This window comes from Malus sylvestris, chromosome 14 (assembly GCF_916048215.2).
Source record: "Malus sylvestris chromosome 14, drMalSylv7.2, whole genome shotgun sequence".
In the NCBI taxonomy this organism is placed as follows: Eukaryota; Viridiplantae; Streptophyta; class Magnoliopsida; order Rosales; family Rosaceae; genus Malus; species Malus sylvestris.
Window position 1 is genome coordinate 10,513,420 of NC_062273.1, and position 21,156 is coordinate 10,534,575.

Below are 21,156 nucleotides of genomic sequence, written 5' to 3' on the forward strand. Positions count from 1 at the left end.
ATTTTCCTAAGTTCATTGAATTGGACTCAGCGACGCAACCAAATTATTCTTCTCAAGTTCCCTAACTATGAAAAGCATGATAGAGATACATCTCAAAGATCATTAAGTTCTGTGAAAATCATAAGCACTGACAAAGCATTCGTAACTATGAAAAGTATGATACTCCTGCCAGGAATTTACTTAACTCAATCATGACTAGTGACTTTTACTACTTGCAAATATAAGTTCATAACGATTATATAAAATTCCCTTATATTCTAGCATCAAATCTCTACATGCAAACTAAGTATGCACGCTTAATAAACATACAAGAATAAGTTCTCTATAAAGTAGATAAGTAAATCGCATTCATATTTTATGAAACAATAACTGGATGTAATCAATTTATATAAAACATACGATCATGGATTCGAATTCACCTCTAGCTAAAAAGAAACTTAGTTACACATGTTCATCATAATTGGAAAGCAATCTAAAATAAACATTGAAACTTAAAACAAAGATAGAAAGAACTCCGAAAATTCTAGCAACTTTAATGGATGAATGGTAGGTATGGCACACTCCTCCCCCTCTAATTTGCGGCAATAATGTATGTATTGGGTAAAGGCACAGCTGAATCCCAGGAGGAAAAGGATTAGGTTGTTTGAATTATTTTAGGACTCTTGGAATCATATAGGAAGTGTTGGACTATGATAAGGATTTCTCCTTGCAGCTGGAGATAAGATAAGGTAAGATTGGATAAGATAGAATAAGATAAGGTTCCTTTCCAACTAGGATTCTTCTTTCTTGTGTAATTCCTTGTCTTCCAAGCCTCAACTTTAATCTCACCAAATTTTAGCACATATCTAGCACCATTTAAACACCAAAAACGTCAGCCCATATGCTATCCAAGCCTACTGTCCAATCCAAGTCCAAAAATGCTCCAAATTGCTCCATTTTGCCATTTATTGTCATCTTTACCAATTGGACCTACAATAATACGAAAATAACATAAATTACCAAAATAAATGGAAATTAACGAAGAAAATGCAAAGAAATAAGATAACAAAGTCGCATAAATATACTCCTATCAATTTTCAGTAAATAATGAAATGTTCACAATAATGATTAAACGGCTAAAAGATTTTTTGATTTTAGTGAATTTTTACAACGATAATCTATGATTGAAAAATTAAAAAATAAATGGTTCGAATTATAAAATTACTTTATGGAGTGGGTCGAAATGAGTGGTTAACACCGATTCAAATTACTAACTATTAAACATTTAAGGGTTTCTATAAGAATATGTAATATTTGTGACACACTCCGACTTGGAATGTCCACCTAGACTCCGAATAGAGCTGTGTTGGCCGACACCAGAAAGGTGACAAAGCCATAAAGTGTAGTGAGGTGAAAAATATGAGCAAATTTAAACATAAAAGTGACTAATGCAAGAGTGCGCATGTGAGCTAAATTGAACCCATTTCACACTTGATCTGAGAGCATAAGTAAAGTACATTAAAAGTACAATAAGAATTATACCATTGGAATATCAATAATTGCCAAGAATCCTTCTTGACACGAAATCTTTGTCACTAAAATTTGGAGGGGCGAAGAACAAGGGTGAGTAGGCCTAAAAATAAAGCTTTGTAAAACCTTTTCAAAAACTTAATAACCCCTCGCCGTAAAACAATTATAGTTTCCAAAAATAGCTTACTATGTATAGTATGAAAATACTTACTGTAAATGGTAATATCTCAAGAATGCAATACTTCACAATATTTCATATATAAACAGATAACATCCGGTGCTCATCAACATATGTTGACACACGAGTTCATGTAGAGGTATTATAACATGAACATGACTGGGTGCAATAATGATCTACTCTCTAGTACTATGATCACGTGAAGACTGGCGTTATACGCATCACATACGAGTCCTAATTGCCTATAGCAATCTAGGACAAGATTGTCACCTACCATGGATCCAAGGTGAGCGTATTGGTGCGATGTGAACATACACGTAAAGGCTGACCCTGACCCCAAGCGAGTACAAACATCTGTAACATCCCACATTGCCCAAGGGAGTGGATCCTGTAAGCCTTATATGTATATTCTCATCTCTACCTAGCATGAGGCCTTTTGGGAGCTCACTAGCTTCGGGTTCCATCAGAACTCCGAAGTTAAGCGAGTTCGCGCGAGAGCAATCCCATGATGGGTGACCTACTAGGAAGTTGCTCGTGAGTTCCCATAAACAAAACCGTGAGGGCTTGGTCGGGACCCAAAGTGGACAATATCGTGCTACAGTGGAGTCGAGCTCGGGATGTGGTGGGGCCCGGGCCGAAATGTGACAATTTGGTATCAAAGCCAATCCTTGGCAGGATGTGTGCTGACGAGGACATCAGGCCCCTAAGAGGGGTGGATTGTAACATCTCACATCGCCCAGGGGAGTGGATCCTATAAGCCTTATATGTATATTCTCATCCCTACCTAGCACGAGGCCTATTAGGAGCTCACTGGCTTCGGGTTCCATCAGAACTCTGATGTTAAGCGAGTTCGGCCGAGAGCAATCCCATTATGGGTGACCTACTGGGAAGTTACTTGTGAGTTCCCAGAAACAAAACCATGAGGGCGTGGTCGAGGCCCAAAGCGTACAATATCGTGCTACGGCGGAGTCGAGCCCGGGATGTAGTGGGGGCCCGGGCCAGGATGTGACACATCAATGTAAGCAAGTATGATGAGCAGTAAGTATGATCATGGCACAGTAAATCGATAGTCCATATAATACTTTTCTTGACTATAAATATAATTAAGGTATCCTGCAATAATATGCATACATGTGCATCACGTAAGATTTATAATGATCCCAAAATTCTCACATTACAACAGTTCTTATAACGTTAATTTAATTATGGCATCACGTAGAAAATGCATTATTAATTCTATATGGAAACTAAGTATAATATATATATATATATATATATTATTTAAAACGTAGAAAATGCATTATTAACTCTATATGGAAACTAAGTATAATATATATATATATAATATTTAAAAGAAAATACCCACTCACAGTTATTTGCGATGTCACATCCGTTCGAGTTAGGAAAGCCAAAGTCTCCGTTAGTAATCGCACCTAAGCATAATATTAGAACCCATTAGTAAAACACAAATAAAATGTTCGAATTTGAAAAAACTGATGGCGGATACGGAATCAATGCGTCAAAATACGCTAAGAAGGGTCCCGGACAAATTTTGTAAAAAATCAACTATCTACCCAAAAAGTCATCCGAGACACCAAGCCAATAACAACGTTAAAACTTTCAAATTTCGCTAAAAAAATGCTAAAAATGGATTCAAGGCATCAAAATTAGTTTAGGAGGATTCCCGAAAGAATGTCAACGCAGAGAATATTTTAGGGAAATATTCCAGAGAATATTCCAATTGAATTTGGGTCGGGATATGACAAATGGGTTGGGTCAACGGATCTAGGTTTCGATCTGGATATTTTGTTATCAGGTTGGGTCGACCCGATTTGCAAGAAAACTCATCAGAAATTGGATAAACTCGCAAAATGTTTTGGGAAATTTTCAAATGGCCATATCTCTGTCATTTCTCATCCAAATTTGACCCATAATATATCAAAACAAAGCTAACGAATAGTAGAATAAGGTTATATCTATTTGGAAGCCAAATGGTGGCCAGCAAAGTCTGCAAAGTGTCAGAGGTCGCCAGAAACTGGGGAAAGTTCTAATGGTTATAACTTCTTCAATACTCAATGAAATTGGGTGATTCAAAAGTGAAAATCATACCTCTCGACGAAACGAAAAGAATGGTACCTTTCTCGATGGCTAATTCGCTATGGTTTGGCCAGAAAATGATTGGAAAAGTTGCGGCCCATTTGAGTTTTGATCCCAACGATCCGGAACGAAGTTCGAGGCAAGGTTGGGTTTTCTAAGCACGTGAGGACGAGACAAAGCTTGTGGTGCTCTTGGTTTGGGCATTGGTGGTTGGAAAATTTGTGCATTGTGTGTGCACAGTGACAAGGGGAGAAAGAGAGATAGATGAAAGTGAGACTAAGAGAGAGTTCAAGAGTCACCCAGTGAATGGGAAAGAAGATGACACGCGGAAGAGAGGGTGATGAGAGTTAAGTAGGGTGTGGGCCCGACATGCCATAAAAGTCACCAAAAATATTTAAAAAATAATATAATAATTATAATATAAATAATTTCTACTAATTAATAAAACACTGATTGTCAACCAAAACCCTATGAAATTATCAGTTTAACTTTCTAATTAAAACAGAATATGAATGAGAAATATGAGGCAGAAATGTAATTTCACACAACCAAATTTTGCTGTTTTTTTTCTTTTCAAAACCTCACCTACATGTAATCCTAACATATCTCTAACATAATCTCTATCACTCTCTTCCTCTCTCCTATTTCAAAAATAAAAATAAAAATTTTTCTCACACACTTTGTGTGTGCGCCCATATGCTAGTAAATAATAATATAATTATTGAGTAAAATATAGAAAATAGTAACTTTACAAAAGTATCTTTCAAATTCGTATTCTATAAAATCTTCATCCTAGCTCCGAATTCGATTCCATTTGCACCCACATGTTCATAGAAACGAGTACTACACGAATAAGGTAACATAGTAGCTCATACGTGTCACGAAACGATGGTCAACATCTTCACCTCTTGGGGTATTGTGATCAATTCACACTTTTAGTATTAAAATATCGTAAAATCAAGGACGAGTCCTAACAATTTGTCACTTAAGAATACAATTTAGTAGTTTGAGAAAAAAAATTACTACAATTTAGTGGTGGAATTATGGATGATGTTCCGACAAATCAAATCAAAACGAGGTTTCAAATTTATATTTCAAAACTTTTAATTCAAATCGAACTTTCCAAAGCCAAAATTTTCTAAAATAATGAAAATAATTACTAAACAAGTTTCCACTCTTAAAAACACGTGAAAACAAAATGATTATTAAACAGTCCCTTAGTTCGTTAAATCAAGTGAAGTTTTGCAATCAGATTGAGTATCCCACACCCCAAAAAATATCTATATAAAAAAAAAATCTGCCATCCATTTTGTTTAATTTCTCTAGAGAATGATAAATATACACCCTTTTTAGCCTTCATACACTTCTATTTAAGCTCTAGAGATTCTGGGGGGCCTAAAAACCGTCAAACTGCAAAACCGCATCGAACCGTATGAAAAAAAACCGAAAAAACCGTGTTGACCGGAAAAGTCAACTTTGAGTGAAAAGCCGAACCAAACCGAACTGTTCAAACCGGTTCCGATTCCGGTTTCAAATGATCAAGAACCGGCTAAACCGAACCGAACAATTTTATTAATAATAAATAAATAAATTTTATATATACACACATGTCATGGTATAATAGGTTGAAAATTTGGTTTCACTAAATTGCAAAGTAAAGGATCCTATCCCAATTAGGGTTCACATTCCATCACACTGTCACACATACGGCTTCACACACACACACCCCATTCCTGAATCATGATTCTCCCATTTCACACAAACACAGTCGACCCCGCCGACCCCTACTCACGACCTCTCATCCTCAACTGCGACGGCCCTCATCTCATCCCTCGTCCGCGACAGCTCACGACACTTCGTCCTCCTTCCTCCCTCCTTGGTATTTTCTCTATCTATATTTAACTGTACATGCTTAAAATACTTGGTGAAATTGAAAAGATCATGTGCGTTTTTGGGTCATCTGTGCATATGCTGGTTTATGGTTAATCGAGTTTGCGATTTGCAGCCCAATATAGAGATTTTTTCTCTTACATTACATGCCTACATGCGAATGTGTAACATGTCGTATCCTATAAGCTAATGTCTGTTGACGATGTTAGGGCATTTGCATTTGGAAGACAAGAGAGTGTTGTGATGCCATTTTTGTTACTGCTATTTGAGATGTGGATTCTTTGTCTATAGTAATAATAGTTTCTTTTGCTAGCTTTCTATGTGACTGTTTAGGCCAAGATTCTACATTTCTAGTATTCTGGTTGTGAACTGTTGATGCTCTCTGCTTGTAATGTGTAATCTTTTTTCGTCAAATGAATTGGAATATGACGCTTTTGTAGAGTGGTAATTGCTCATCTTCCCCTCTATCTCAAACTTGTTAGCTATTGTTCCCTTAGTTGATGTCTTTTATGTTGAAAATTAGTAATATCTTGACAAGCCAAAAAGGAATTTGATGCATTTGACAAACATGAACCAACTAACCAAGTGTAGAAGACAAAATTAAGGACAATGTTAGACCTACTTCTACTTGAGCTTGCTGACAGATAATTGACTTTGTATGTGCAACTTATCAATGGCATGGGCTCGTATATTCTTTCAAATTGCTTCTAGATGTCTCTGCCGCTAAATAGGAGGTTTTGTGAAGAACTGCATTCACTGAATTTGTGAACATGCATTGAATTTCAGGGTAACAAATATAGGTATAGCGCACCTGGTGAAGAATTGCAAACATATAGTTTATCTGAATGTAAGTGGCTGTAAGGTACTTGTCACTTGGTCTCATCCTATTTTAGTGCTTTGTGAGTTGCAAACTATACACTTTGAAACATATATGCATAATCTGTATAGTTTCTATTCAACCTTATCTCTGCAAAAAATTGGTTTTTATTGTCCTGAAGTAGGTTATGGTATGCTTCAGATGTATCCCTTATTTAATTAGGTACCATAGGTGACTGACTGATATGTTATATCGGCTAGTCAACCTTTAAGTTTTAATAATTATTTGTTAAGAATTTATTTCAATTGTTTATTTTGATGTGGAAATCACATAACCTTTCAGACAAATGCTTGCAATTAATTATTAAAGACAAGGTAATAGATTTGAAAGTCCAGCAGTAATAGATTCTGATTGCATTGCATGAACATTCAAACTGCTTAAACATGTATTTTTCGCTTAGACATACATGTATGTTTTTGTTGATGCTTCACAGTAGCATTTTTATTTTTGTCTATTTTAGGGATGACGAACCAATCAACATCACATGGTTTTTGTTCTTTTGTTGCATCTGTTTCTTCATCATCGCCTTCGTCATTACCAAGTCCAACACCATCACCACCAACTCAAACCCAATTCCAAACACCAACTCCACCACAACCCAAACCACCAATCCCACCCCAAGCACAATCACCAACTCAACCGAGTGGTATTCCTCCATTGCCTCCTCTTGGGAACAGTAAGCGTAGGGCAAAAGTGTGGGAGCATTTTGTTGAATACGATGACATAGAAAACATTGTGAAGCCGGATGGGACCAAAGAAAAAATAATTAGAAGGAGAGCTAGGTGTAAGTATTGTTCTACTACCTTTTCTGCTAACCCTTCTAGAAATGGTACTTCAACCGTTACAAAACATATTGAGGGAGGAAGATGTAAGAGTTACCCAAGAAAAAATCAGGATAAAAGGCAAAAGACTTTGTCTTTTGATGATGGTGTTGGTACTCTTATGGCTAGGGGGAATACGAAAAAGGATTGCATAAAGGCGTTGGTACAAATGGTTGTCTTAGATGAGTTGCCGTTTACACATGTTGAAGGGAGAGGCTTTAGGTTTTTCTGTAGTGTTGTTTGCCCCCATTTTTATCCACCATCTCGTAGGACACTTGCGAGACATTTTGTCCTCATGTCTGATGAAATGAAAGTAAAATTGAAAACAGAGTTAGCCTCACAACCGACACCTGGACAAGTCTTCAAAAGGTAAACTACATGGTGATAACGGCACATTTCATAGATAGTAATTGGAAGTTGCACAAAAGAATACTAAACTTTTGTGTCATAGCTAATCACAAGGGGAACTCCATTGGAAAACCTCTTGAGGTTTGTTTGCTAGAATAGGGTTTGGAGAATGTTCTAACCATCACGGTTGAGGATGCTTCTTCAAACAAGGTGGCAGTAGAGTATTTGAAGACAAAGATGTGTCATTGGCAAAATTCACGAATGATACTTGAGGGAACGCACATGCATGTTAGGTGTTGTGCTCATATTGTTAACTTGATAGTTCAAGATGGTTTGAGGACGTTAGATAAATCCATCTTAGCTATTAGGAATGCGTTGGTGTATGTAACATCTTCTCCACAAAGGGTGGAAGCTTTTAGGAGTTGTGTTAAGAAGGAAAAAATTGAATGCAAGGGTCTTGTTTTTTAGATGTGCCAACTAGGTGGAATTCCACCTATTTGATGTTAACGAATGCTTTGAAATTTGAAAAAGCTTTTGTGAGAATGGGAGATGATGAGATTGCATACTTGTCATGGTTTGGTGAAGATTTGCTAGGAGAAGAAGAACGGGTGGGTAGACCTTCCAATGGTAAAAAGAGTTATGGGTCGCCAAATATGGAAGATTGGAGCAATGTTGCTATCTTTGTCAATTTTTTGAAAGTGTTTTATCAGATGACATTGAAGATGAGTGTTATTTGGCATCCGGCTTGTCATAGTACTTTTTCTGATTTGCTTGCAATTGATGAAGATATAGTTGATTTGTTCGTCGAAGAAGATATGTTATTAACTCAAACCTACACAAGCTTGATATTGCATGAAATGGCACGAAGCATGAAGGTAAAATTTGATAAGTATTGAGGTGATCTTGTTAAAGTGAATTCTTTTCTATTTGTGGGACTTGTGCGTGATCTAAGATATAAACTGGGCTATGTGCCACATATTTTGAAGCGTCGCGGGTGTAGTATTGATGAAGCCATGGCTAAGAAGGATGAGATAAAAAGCCTAATCTTCAAACTATACGATGAATATGTTCCTTCTTCCAACCAACCAAGTGGTCATAGTGCTAATAGTTGTTCTAATACTACTAGTACTACAACTACTATTGGTGGGGCTAATCCAAATCAACATGGAAGGAGGGGAAAACAAGCGGAAATGGACAAAAGTTGGATAAAAGAAGTTGAAGCAAGTAATGCCGTGCTCTCGGACCATGAGTTTGATAGGTACTTGTTAGATCGCAATGAAAAAGTGGAAGTGGGTCAAGATTTTGATATTTTAAATTGGTGGAAATTGAATGGTGTTAAATACCCAATGTTGGCACTAATTGCAAAGGAAGTTCTTGCAATTCCGGTCTCAACGGTAGCTTCAGAATCTACCTTTAGCACGGGAGGAAGGATTGTGAACCCATATCGTTCTTCATTGACTCCTCTAATGGTAGAGAGGTTAATTTGTACTCAAAATTGGTTGATGTCAGATAACATCTCAATTTTAGATGATAAGACAATCTTGGAAGATATAGAGTTTTATGAAGCACTTGAAACATGTATGAATATTTATTTTTCATTACTTTGTTTTTGTTTTTTCTCTTGTTTTATTGCATGCTTACTTTCTTATTTTCTAATGAGTTCTTAATTTTTATATGTTCTAGAAAAAAGGAATGGTGGCACATCTAGCATTGGGGATTCATTAACTATTCAGTCCTAACTTATCACCTTTTACTAGTGATGGTATGTATGTAACTTTAATTTTTTAGCACCTTCCTTATCACCTTTTCTCCTTAATCTTTCACTTTAATATGTTCCCTTTTGTTACTTAGTGGAATTTATAATTTACCCTTTCAATCAGTGGCAGTCAAAATGCATACTTTAAACCTGCAGATGGTCAAAATGCATAAGATTCTATTTAAATCTATGTGTGGCAGCAAGTTGAAATTTGTCAACAGATTCTGTTTAAATCTGTGGCAGCAAGTTGAAATTTGGAGCATAATGGCAGTCAAAATGTGTTTAAATGCTTGAAAATTTGGGATTGAGTAAGTATAACATCTGTAGGTATGACTAGAAAGGAACACTGCAAATGCATAAGATGTGTAGAAAAGGTGGATTATGACTCTAATTTCTGGATGTATTTGGAGCTTGTAAGAATGTACACCTTTTATATTGAAGTTTCGGCAAGAATGAGATGAGCATGAGATGGTTTTTATTTTTCTTGAGGTTTTTTTCTTGATGCTTCTTCAAACTTTAAAACTGGGGAAGCCCATGCTTCCTCTCTGAAATAAGTTGTTTGATTCTGCTCACTCTCTGGAATAAGTTTTTTTATTTGATTATATGTTGTTTGATTAATTGATTGTGTAGAAGAGGGGAGCTGCTGCTTCTTGCTTGCTCTCTAAAGTCTGAAAACCTACAATTTGCTTCATCATCTTTTTGTTTGTTAACTAATAACTGTTTGACCAATGCATACGTATTTTAGTTGTCTCTTTTTGTTGACTTGGTGCCACTACCAAAGACATTTGCATTAAAAAAGATGTGTTGTATGCAACTTTATATAATCAATTTTAGAAGATGTATTTGAATGCATGATGGTTTGATGTTCAAATAATTTAGTATTCAGAACCGTAAACCGACAAGAACCGAGTCGGAACCGGTGTAGACCGAACCGTAAGGTTCTAGTAATAAATTTAAACGGAACCGCACCAAACCAAACCGTTGATATATTCCGGTTTCGGTTCTAGTTTAGGGATGGAACCGCACCGTGCCGACCGCTACTAGATAAGTTAAAACAAAGCGTGAAAATCACCTCCCATTCTCAAATGCCACATTACAATTAAATCATCTAAATAAGAGTAGAACTAGCAGTGTTAATTGAGACAGGACTATATAATTAAACAAAAATTTTACAAGCAAAACAAATGTAAGCTTGGGTCGTAACAGAAATCAAGTCTCCACTTGGATAACTCTTCTCCTTAAACCAATACAATATTTGGTTTCAGTTTTTCTTCATGGTTGTGATAAAAAGCAGTCAAAATATTACCCTTAAACATTACAAACACTTGAAGCAACTCAGCCGCAAAAGAGATTCTTGCTTCTACTCGGTAAAAGTGATTAACCCCAACCCACTCTTTACAACTCTTACCTTTGCTTTGACCTGATTCTTTTTCTTGTGGATGCAGAAATCTTACTTTGTTCATCTTTCTCTTTCATGTTGCTTTTCTTGGCTTTCGATTTCGACGCTCCTGTCACATATCAGTAGTTTAGCGCAAATGCACAGTACACAATTAACGTTACAAAAAGCTATGGTGCTTAAAGCCTTAAACTACCTCTTATGTTAGTTTTTGCCGATTGAACTTCAACGTCACCTGGTTCTGATTCTGTCAACTCACTCAAAGCACCAGAACGTTCTTCTGACTCAGACGATACAGATTTTGAGACGTCATTCACATGCTCAGTCATCCCTTCGACAGATGAATCAATGACTTCGCTGTCGGTTTCTACACCTAATACCCAAAAGGTTAACAGTAACTCAGAAGCATAACACATGCGTGAAACAAAATTCTTTAGTAAACACAAGCTCATGTAATGTTTTCCACATTTGATTGGTTATAACAACTGGCTTCAGCATAAGTTGATTACACTAACCTTCGGTAATATCAGATTCTGAACTAGCGTCACTAGCTTTCCCGGTATCCCCAAAACCTTCCATGCTGCTGATCTTCTGCTTATGAATTTCGGCATTTCTTGCTGTCACTTCTTGTTCCTTCTTTTCCAAGTGTAACTTATTCAGCTTATCCTCAAATTCCTCAATGCACGATTTAAGTTCTGGTTTTGCAAACTTCTTTGCCTGTTTCAGAGTAACTGTAAGAAAACAGAATACACATTTTGGCTTATATAAATTTGAAAAATTCTACAAGAGGAGATAAACCGATACCTTGTTTATTATGTTTCTAAAGTGGTCCATCACAGAATCCTCCGAGAGGACTTGTTTATACGTCTTGAATGACTCTATAAGCTTTTTCATTCCCTTTTCAGTGAATGCCAGCTGAGAGAGGCAATAAGAAATATATTCCCATTGTCTGATATCTGCGGAAATAGACTAGCTCAAGACCGATTCCAACTTGAATTATAAGAGATGGAAGACATCAGCATTAACCAATCTTATTTTCTTAAGACAACATTAGGAACAAATTGACTCTGAAAATTCACAAACATGATTTGAGGCAGATAAAAAGCTTCCGTATCCCAGGCATGATGTTGCATTTAACAAACTGCATCAGCTAAACTAGGAAATAAATGATAATAGCCTTCGTGGATCACTTTTAACATGTGGAAATAAGACTCAAATAGACATGAACTTATAACAGTGTTCTCCCATTAACTCACGATAGATGATGAACCAATATGTAAGTAACAATGGCTCTGTGAAACAAAGCAAGCTACTCATAGGAGAAACACCAAAAGCAGGTTCACAAATCACTATAGCAATAAACAGAAAACAACTGTCTCACCAAAAACACTCAATGAGGTCAAACTGAAAACTTGTAATGATCAGGTAATACTTTACTCTGGTAAATGCTTAACCCAAATAAACGTCATTGGGACTCTATGAATTGCATGACTGCCATAAATTCAGAATTGACAAAATAAAACATCTATCAAACCATAATATTTTTCAGAGACAACAGGAGAAAATTAAAGGAATTGTTACCTGTATCTCCACTAAACCTATTGCAAAGCTTTTCAACAAGGGCTTCCATTTGTTTGTCCTGAGTATGCAAATAACATAAGAGCTTACTAGGAAATGAATAATTGCTAAAGGAACCGAATTGAAATATATTGTACCTTCTTGATGGAACCAATTAAAAACTGCATGATGTTGCAAAAAGACTCTCTCTTCAAATTCTGGTTGGATAACTTTCCAAGTATATCTGGAAGCAGATTATATATCGGATTGCTCCCTGTAGGCATATTTGGGAAGAAAAAAGTTTTAATTTCATTAAGAAGGAAGACTAGAAGAAAAATGATAGTACCAAAACAAAGTAACCGGATGGATACCAAAGTTTACCTTTCTTAGATAACTCATTAAAAAAAAGTTTAGCCAGATTTGAAATCCTCTCATCCTCATCTTCTAGTCTTATAGCCATTTCATTTATGTAACCTTTAACCTGAACACGCAATAAACATAATTAGAGGCCCCGTATCATAACAAAATAAAAGGGAACAAGCAGTATTTCCCAGCCTCTCAAACCTTCATCATGTCATTTAGTATAAGGTGTGAGAGCACCAGAACAGCATTCTTCCTAACCGAAGCTGAAGCGTCCTTTAACCTGGAATACATATTCTCTGTCCATGGTTCTAGCAGATTGGGGAACCGAACTGCCAAGTCTCCAAGACTAATAGTACAATTAGAACGAACGATTTCTGATGGTGCACTCTCCACAACTGTAAAGAGAAGCTGGAGATTGGCATCACTGCAAGTTACACAGAAAGTCAGTGTTCAAATGTTATAAATACATGCTTGCACACATACAGAGAAATAGAGACAGAGAGACAGATCTCACCAGAAACTTGCATCAATAATCATAAACCGACATAAAGCAAGCATTGCAGACACTTGTAGCTCCGGGTACTGAAAGGATATGGTAGTCAGTCAATCTATTGAATTAGTTTTTCATAATTTTTCTGTTGATATATCAGGGTACACACATACATTACTATTGTAACTTCATGCATGACATCACTCCTAAGTTTTTGGAATTCAAATATAACATAATATATTTATGTATGTATATGTATATATGATGTAATATTTTCAATCACCTCAAGAAAGGTCTAGAAGCTAATTCCACTTTTTTTTCTCTCTTTTTGGGTGGGAAGGGTGTTGACCGAATTATAAAGAATTCCATCACTCAAATTAGGGGAATTACCTTCTGCATCAAACTAAAATTTCTACAAAGTTTTGACAAGAATGGTGCACAGTGTCCAATCAAGTTCTTTTCGGTGGAACCGCCACCAACTATTTCTTTTTCTGCCTTTTCAGAGAGTGTATCAAGTACTGCATCTTCAGAGGCTGCAAGGCCAAGCTCAGCATTGATACCATTTTCCTGCATCATAGCATCACAGAAGAAAAATGTTACAATATATTTAAAGTTTTAAACACAGATCAATTAGTATACATACGGAAAGATTTATAATAAACTACCCGATGTCATTGATGGTTACTTATCCAATATCCAATCTCACCTTTGGGGTATTGTTAGCATTCTGGTCAGAATCCATCTTCTCTTTCCAAATTTTTTGTTTCTGGACCTTCTTAAGGCAGGATTCAATATATACCAGTTGGTTCATGGCAACATGGCTTACGACAAAGAGATATCTACTAAGTTTTCCGACCTGAACAGTGGTAAGCATGCCAGCACTAACACTAGTGATTTGATCCTGCAACTCCTCACCTCCACTAAAATCAAAAACAGAACTCAGGGATTTTTTCACTAGATTGGAAGCTGAAGTTTCCGGGGTTGGATGAATTGCATATATAGCAGCTATGGCTTTATCAGCAGCAGCATACCATATGTTTGCTGGAAGCCCAAACCCAGTAACCAAACTCTCTAAAATACCAAAAACCCGCCGTCCATTATTAGACAACAATTTTTTCCTATCTTCCACGGACAATCTCTGAAGAGCAATGCATGCTGTCCTAGCAAGCAGAGGTTCCATTTTAGCCCAACGACCAAACCCAATATCAATAATATCCTGTAAATGAGAGCCAAGAACTGCGGTGGATGATTTTGCAGCCATGCAAACGACGGACAACGCACCACGGCTTTGCTCTGCAGTAGTTCCACTTATGTTGAAGCAAAAGAAATCCCATAAGGCTGATATCTGCAAAAACAAACACCTTGTAACTGGAACATTTATGAAAGGAAACACTGAGGTGACTAAAAAGCACCACTGGAACATATGAAAGGAAACATAGACCCATGTCCTAACGCCAACATTCTGATTGCTTCTTGGTATGAATCTTTTTCACCTTTCCTGTACTAACTGTGGTAATCACAATCAGATTCAACTTTATATACTTGCTTTTTTAGACTTATACGTGATATCAAACATACTACAAACTGTTTATAGAAACCCACATGGTGAGGGGGAACGGAAACCTCATCTCTCAACTCTCAACTCTCAACTTTAAACTGATAAATTAAGATCCATAGTAGAGTCCATTTTGGCAACCTGATCTTTGCATGCAAAATATGAAATACTTTCCATTGACTCTCACAAAATTAGAAGCTTTCAACAAACTTAAACAAAAGACTACAGTGAGAGTCGAAAGATGGACGTACCACACCAGTGGATATATCACCTTTGGACACCAAGGCAGCAACTATAAACTCAAGAGCAGCTAGATCTCCAATATTTGATTCTACCGCAAGATTCATAAGATTCTTGGCTGTTTCTACTGGGTTTTTCTTTATGTAAATTGTGATGAAGGCATTTTCGACAGCTTCATAGATGGATTTTTCCTGAGAAAATACCTACAAGAGCCGAGACACATTTAGCTCATGTACTAGTCAACAATGAAATCCAGAGTTGTTACTCAAGATTGAACAGATAGGAAAAGTTTTGACCCAAATGAAACATTGCATCGTTAGTTTTAGAGCATGAAGGAAAATAAAAACATACCAGTGGCAACATCTTATGAAGACATGCCTCTGAGGCATCAATTTGAAACTGTTTGCACCTCATCAGCAAATGTATCGTATTCTCAACATCAGTGACAGAAGATGATGCCATCAATTGAACAAGTGTTGGGATTGTGGCAGATATACCCTTTGAAAACCTTAACCCAGCCTCAAGTGATGCTACCAAGGCCCTGGTCTGCTCTAAGTTACCTACATCCGGCACAGAGCCATCCTTTTGAACTATATTTTCTTCCATATGAGGCAAGCAACTATCAGATAAACTCTCCTGCTGCTCCTTATTCACACCTGCATTTGCATCATCAACCTCACTATCTGCAGAGGTATTATCATCAGATGGCACCCTGTTCTTATCACTTTCTGAAGAGGTATCTGGATCGAGCTCTTTCAGCTTTTTCTTGTACTGATGTAAGGTTGCTTCAAAGGAAGCTATTCGAAGTTGTGGGCCGAATGGGTTGTGTTGCAACATCATGATAAGTAGATTTAGAGCAGATTTTCTAACCATTGCACTCTTATCCTCCAACCTCCCTGCAGCAACTTCTGCAAGCTCATTCCACAAGCCAATTGAAACAGAATGTTCCTCGCATAGTTCAGCCCAAACCTGAAGAACACGACTCCTTGTATATGCTGAAACATCTCGACACCGCTCAAGCAAAATATCCAACATGGCTTGCTTGGTTCTAAGACGAACACATTTAGAACTCACTTCACCTTCAACATCCTTAAAAGCCTTTGCAACCAGCTTTCCCAAGACACCGGCAAGAGCATTCCTTATCTTATAAGATTCCCCACCAAAATGTGGGACAAGAAGGCCAATGTTGGTAGACATCAGTTTAGGCAGCCGATCAGAAAGTTCCACCAAAAACCGACCAACATTTTCAGCCCCAACAGTATCCTTGATGTAGTCTTTTGGATTTGTCCTCCCTATCTCTCTGATAAGAGAGCTGGCTAGACTTCCGTCAGCATACTTCTTCTCAGCCCTAGCCACTGCATCGGCAATGTGGGTAGCAGCAAAATCATATTTGTGAAGTAGATGCATGATCGATGCACAAGATTGTGCCATGTACTGGTATTTCGTGGCACAAGCCCCAATTATACGGCACAGAGCATCTTTTGTGTCAGAGTCTTTTAAAAGTGTGCCGTTCTCAAACAGCGAAAATGCATTTCTACAAGACCACAAATCAGAAAAGATCAGTTTATAGTTAACACTAAAGAAAAGAGATAAACCGGAGCTGATTGAATTGTAGTAGTAATCCAACTTACTTGGCAATGAAAGAAATATAATTTTCTTCCAGGCCTGATGAGCCAAAGAGCAAGGAAAGCTTGATCTCTAATGAATTAGCAATCAAATTAAGTATGCGACCTCTTTGTGGCTCCCAATTCCATGTGTTTTTAGGATGCTTCTTCCTGGTACTAGCTGTCACCTAAATCCGAGCACAAGGTTTCAGAATATTGTTGGGCGAAAAACTGGTACTATCACACCCACTGTAATTACAAAGACACATATCTGTAACATTTTAATTTTATGTATGAATAACATATAGAGAAATGTAACACCTTCACATTGTTGTTGGAAGTGATGTTGGACTCCTCACTGAGAACAACAGTGAGGAGAAAGAATGTGTAGATTTTAAAAGCGTTGCGATGTGATGCAACCCGATCTGGCATTTGAGTGACATCATCCTGGCCTTGAGAAACCCGGGAGAGTGAATCAACATTTGGGAGGAGAACGCTGAGATTGGACCGAAGACTCTCTAGAAGATTGACTTTACAAGATGGGGGTAGAATATTGTAACCCCGAATCAGTGAGTACACACGGTCGAACACATCTTGCTCTTCAATACAAAATAGCTCTTTATCGGAGAGTTCAAAGGATGTGCCTGTTGGTACCAAAAACAAAAGACAGATTAAAAATTTACAATTAACAGATGAATTTCAAAAGCCGAGGATGCCAGAAGTTTAATATTTTTGTATTCAATTGTTCTTGTAATTACAGTATTCATTTCAATTAAGATGAAATTATTTGTTGGGATCAAAATATGCACATTTTCAGTCCTACTTCCCTGTTGCACTTAAATTTTAGAACAATAAATAAAAGAAAGAAAAAAAGAAAAGCTAATAGAAACAAAATTCAAATCCCGTAAGACAATACACAGAATGTTTTTTTTCTTAAAAATCAAGACAAAATATATGTGCTCGAAAAATAAATCAGCTAATGAACACAGAATTCAGCTAAAATCCATTGCCCTTTTTTTTTTTTGTCAAACCGTAAATTTTGTTAGTTTAGATGCTAAAACCCATTACCGTTGGCTCAACGTTCTTAAACACAGTTTAGATTTTTACAATTTCTGCCATTTCACTAATCCCAATCGCCACCAAAGCTAAATTTTTAGTTGATATAGGGTTTCCATAACAGTAAAGTCCACCTCTACCCCAATTGAGGCAAACAAATGCTAAATATTCGAACTTAACTGAACCAGAGAAGTGTAGGGGAGGAATCACCTTCTTGTGCATTTCAATTTAGGATTTGGCTACAATACGTAGATGTATTCAACAGTGAAATAGTATACTTTGGAACTCGGAATTTTTCCTTTACTGTAGATTTAGTGAATTTTCTCGGGAACCAAACAGAGCGTTGGAATTGGAAAATGCTATGGATTTAGTTGAATTTCGTGAGGGAGGGGGAGGAAGGGAGGTACCTTTGACGAACTCTTCGAGTTCGGAGGGACGAAGAGCGGCGATGTCTATCGGGTTCTGGGCGCGGATACGGTTGTCTTCCTGTTCTTCTTCCAAGGCTCTCAGGCTCGGGGGGAACACAAAGACGGGAGCCATTTCACCACATTCACTGGTTCACAGATTCACACAGAGAGAGAGAGAGAGAGAGAGAGAGAGAGAGAGAGAGAGAAAGAGAGAGAGAGGTTGTCTGCTTTCTTACTATTTCCTTTTCTCCCCGTACAGATTTGAAATGTAAAACTTGAAATTTTTGAACGAGCGGGAACCATGACCTTTCGATTTGCCGGGCCACAACGAATGGATGCAGAGTTTTGAACCGAGCCCACAAAGAGAGAGACCCAGCCCAAACCAACTGGTCCAATAACTAATTAAAGACTTATAGGGTGCGTTTGTTGCATCGGATTATCTCGGACTGGATTAGCTTTAGGGACTAAGCTGGATTGGCTTAGACTAGACTAAGCTGGACTAACTTAGTGAAACGTTTGGTGCAGTGTCGGACTAAAAAGCAGAACAATTAATAAACTATAATATTATATTAATTAATGCATAAATAGTAATATTTTATATTATTTAATGTTTATATAATAATATTTTATGTTTTTTAATGCATATTTATTCCTCTTTTACTTTACTCCAAACAGACGCCCCTCCAGAACCATCTTCTTTTTTCTTCTACCTCTGGCTCAGCCCCATTTCTTCTTTCCTCCATCTTTTTCTGCGAAACGCATGTGTAAAGTTCATCCCAAATCCTTCAAAACAAGCTCATCCTCTTCACCCTCTTGCCACTGTTAAGAATTTCCACCTTCTTTATCCTTTTTTTGCCAAAAAATTTCGGATCTCTCTCCTTCCTCTGATACATGTGTTGCCTTCTCCGCCAACAAAGTCATCTCATAATTTTCTGGCAATGGGTGGATTTTGAATTTTGGGTTGGACTTTGTAGTTATTTTTTCGCCTTTTTTTTTATAAAATTTTTGTGGTTGGATTTTGAGGTTTGGGCAGTAGGTGGAGCTTTGTTTCAGATATGAGCGGTGATTAAAGGGTGTTGCAGAGGAAGAGGCAGAGGTGAGGAAGAGGCAGATGGGAGGATGAGAGGAAGAGGCAGATGGGAGGACGAAGCGGAAGAGGCAGATTTTGCAAGATCTGGGTTGGAAATGGGTTGTGGAACGCGAGGAAGAGGCAGATGGGAGGACGAAACAGGTAGGAGTGAAGCGTAGTAGTGTGGTCTTAGCAGTCCGCCCAATTTCGGGGGTCTCGCTAAGACCCTCTAGCGAAGCTGTTAGTCGGACTCAGTCGGAGCGAGTCTCATTAAACGTTGTCCCCGTGTGAAACAAACACCGGATTACAGTCCAGTCTAGTCCAAGGATGTTTAGCGAAGCCAAACAAACGGACCCATATGTCACAATGGTCCCTGTGTTTTAATCGTTGGGTTTACTCGGTCCTCTTATTTTTAATTTGGACTATTTGATCCTTGTATCTATCTTTGTCGGCCAATTAAGGACATTTCATCCAATTTTTATTAAAAAAATCATAAATTATTATAAACTTATGTAGAATTTTATCTATTTGATTTAAAAATGAAATAAAATTAAAAATTAAAAGATAAATTACTCTCCTCCCTAACGTTTTATCATCTCCTAATTTTCTTGCACCCCTCCCCTCCTTTCTTTCCTTATCACACCTTAATAATTTTTCAGATTGAAAGTTTTATCTCTTACATGTGTTCTTTCTCATTAATTTGTATTTTTCTATAAATTTGAATTTAAATAAAGAGAAAGGGAAATGTATGACTCTCAATCGCAGTCTATTTCTCAATTTCAAGGACAAAACGGAAGCCAAGATGGGTTGGTTTATTTTTTTTTTTTTCATTTTGAAATTATGTTTCTCTATATTTTAATTGAAAATATTTTTTTGTAATAGGTTACCAAAATTTTTATAAATTTTAACTAAGGTCGGATGAAATGTTCTTAATTGGTTAACAAAGACAAACACAAGAACTAAATTGGTCAAATTGAAAACAGGAGGACTAAATTGGCCAAATGCCATACACAGGGACAGTTTTGACATTTAAGTCTTAATTAAAATAAGGATTAAGTACCTAAAAAATCCCCAACCTTAGTGCATTCAAAAATGGTCTCAACCTTTCTTAAACATTCCAAACAAGTACCCAACTTATTGAAAATGTCACATCCATTAAGCCCCAATTAATTTTGGAAAATTGCCAAAAATGATCTATTTTCTTAATCTTAGGACTGAAATAGGACAAACCGGCCATGCACACGCCATGTGCAACAATAGGACAAAAATAGGATTTTTTCTAAAACTTATAATTACCAAATTGCCCTTTTATATAAATGGTTACCAGAAATTCCAACCCTCATTTCTCATTTTGTAGAAAGAGAAACATAGAGGGGAAAGAGAGAGAGAGAGAGAGAGAGAGAGAGAGAGAGAGAGAGAGAAACATCACTAACAAAAACACACCAACCTAGTTGCTAATCTTCAATGAGATAAAGAACCCAGTTTCAGAAATGGCATCAAACTGAGCTCAAATAGAAGAAGATTCATGGGTTCTCTATGGTTTCTTCACCTCCAATCCGAAACTTGAAATAATGGAGACCTAGTTGAGATTATAGTAAATTGTAGCAATGGTCCTTTAACTTTAACTCAATTGGAGCAATGTTTCCTCAACTAAAAATTTATTACCATCAGCCTCTCAACTCATCAAAATGTGCAGCTATGGTCCCTCAACTTTAATCCAACTGAAGAAATAGTCCCTTAACTTTAACCCAATTGGGGCAATGGTCCCTCAACTTTAACCCAATTTTAGCAATAATCTTTCCAACATAACTCATTTTGACAAAACTAACGAAGTTGACGAAAAGGACCATAGCTACACGTTGTGATGAGTTAAGAGACCTCAAATGTAGCAATGGTCCTTCCAACATAACTTATTTTGACAAAATTCTAACGAAGTTGACGAA

The 21,156-nt window shown here is 37.0% G+C and overlaps 1 protein-coding gene across 1 annotated transcript; it reads right to left on the minus strand.

Annotated features, from left to right (window-relative positions):
• Positions 1–10,601: 10,601 nt before the first annotated feature.
• LOC126599470 (condensin-1 complex subunit CAP-D2) lies at positions 10,602–18,399 on the minus strand. Its single transcript, XM_050265858.1, has 16 exons — positions 18,145–18,399; positions 17,003–17,325; positions 16,709–16,869; positions 15,429–16,611; positions 15,089–15,280; positions 13,989–14,627; positions 13,673–13,849; positions 13,307–13,374; positions 12,994–13,216; positions 12,811–12,910; positions 12,588–12,703; positions 12,454–12,511; positions 11,677–11,828; positions 11,388–11,589; positions 11,069–11,245; positions 10,602–10,984 (listed from the first exon to the last, which is right to left on the minus strand). The coding sequence occupies exons 1-16, from the start codon at positions 18,275–18,277 to the stop codon at positions 10,881–10,883; spliced, it is 4,008 nt and encodes a 1,335-aa protein (XP_050121815.1). The 5' UTR covers positions 18,278–18,399; the 3' UTR covers positions 10,602–10,880.
• Between the last annotated feature and the right edge of the window lie 2,757 nt (positions 18,400–21,156).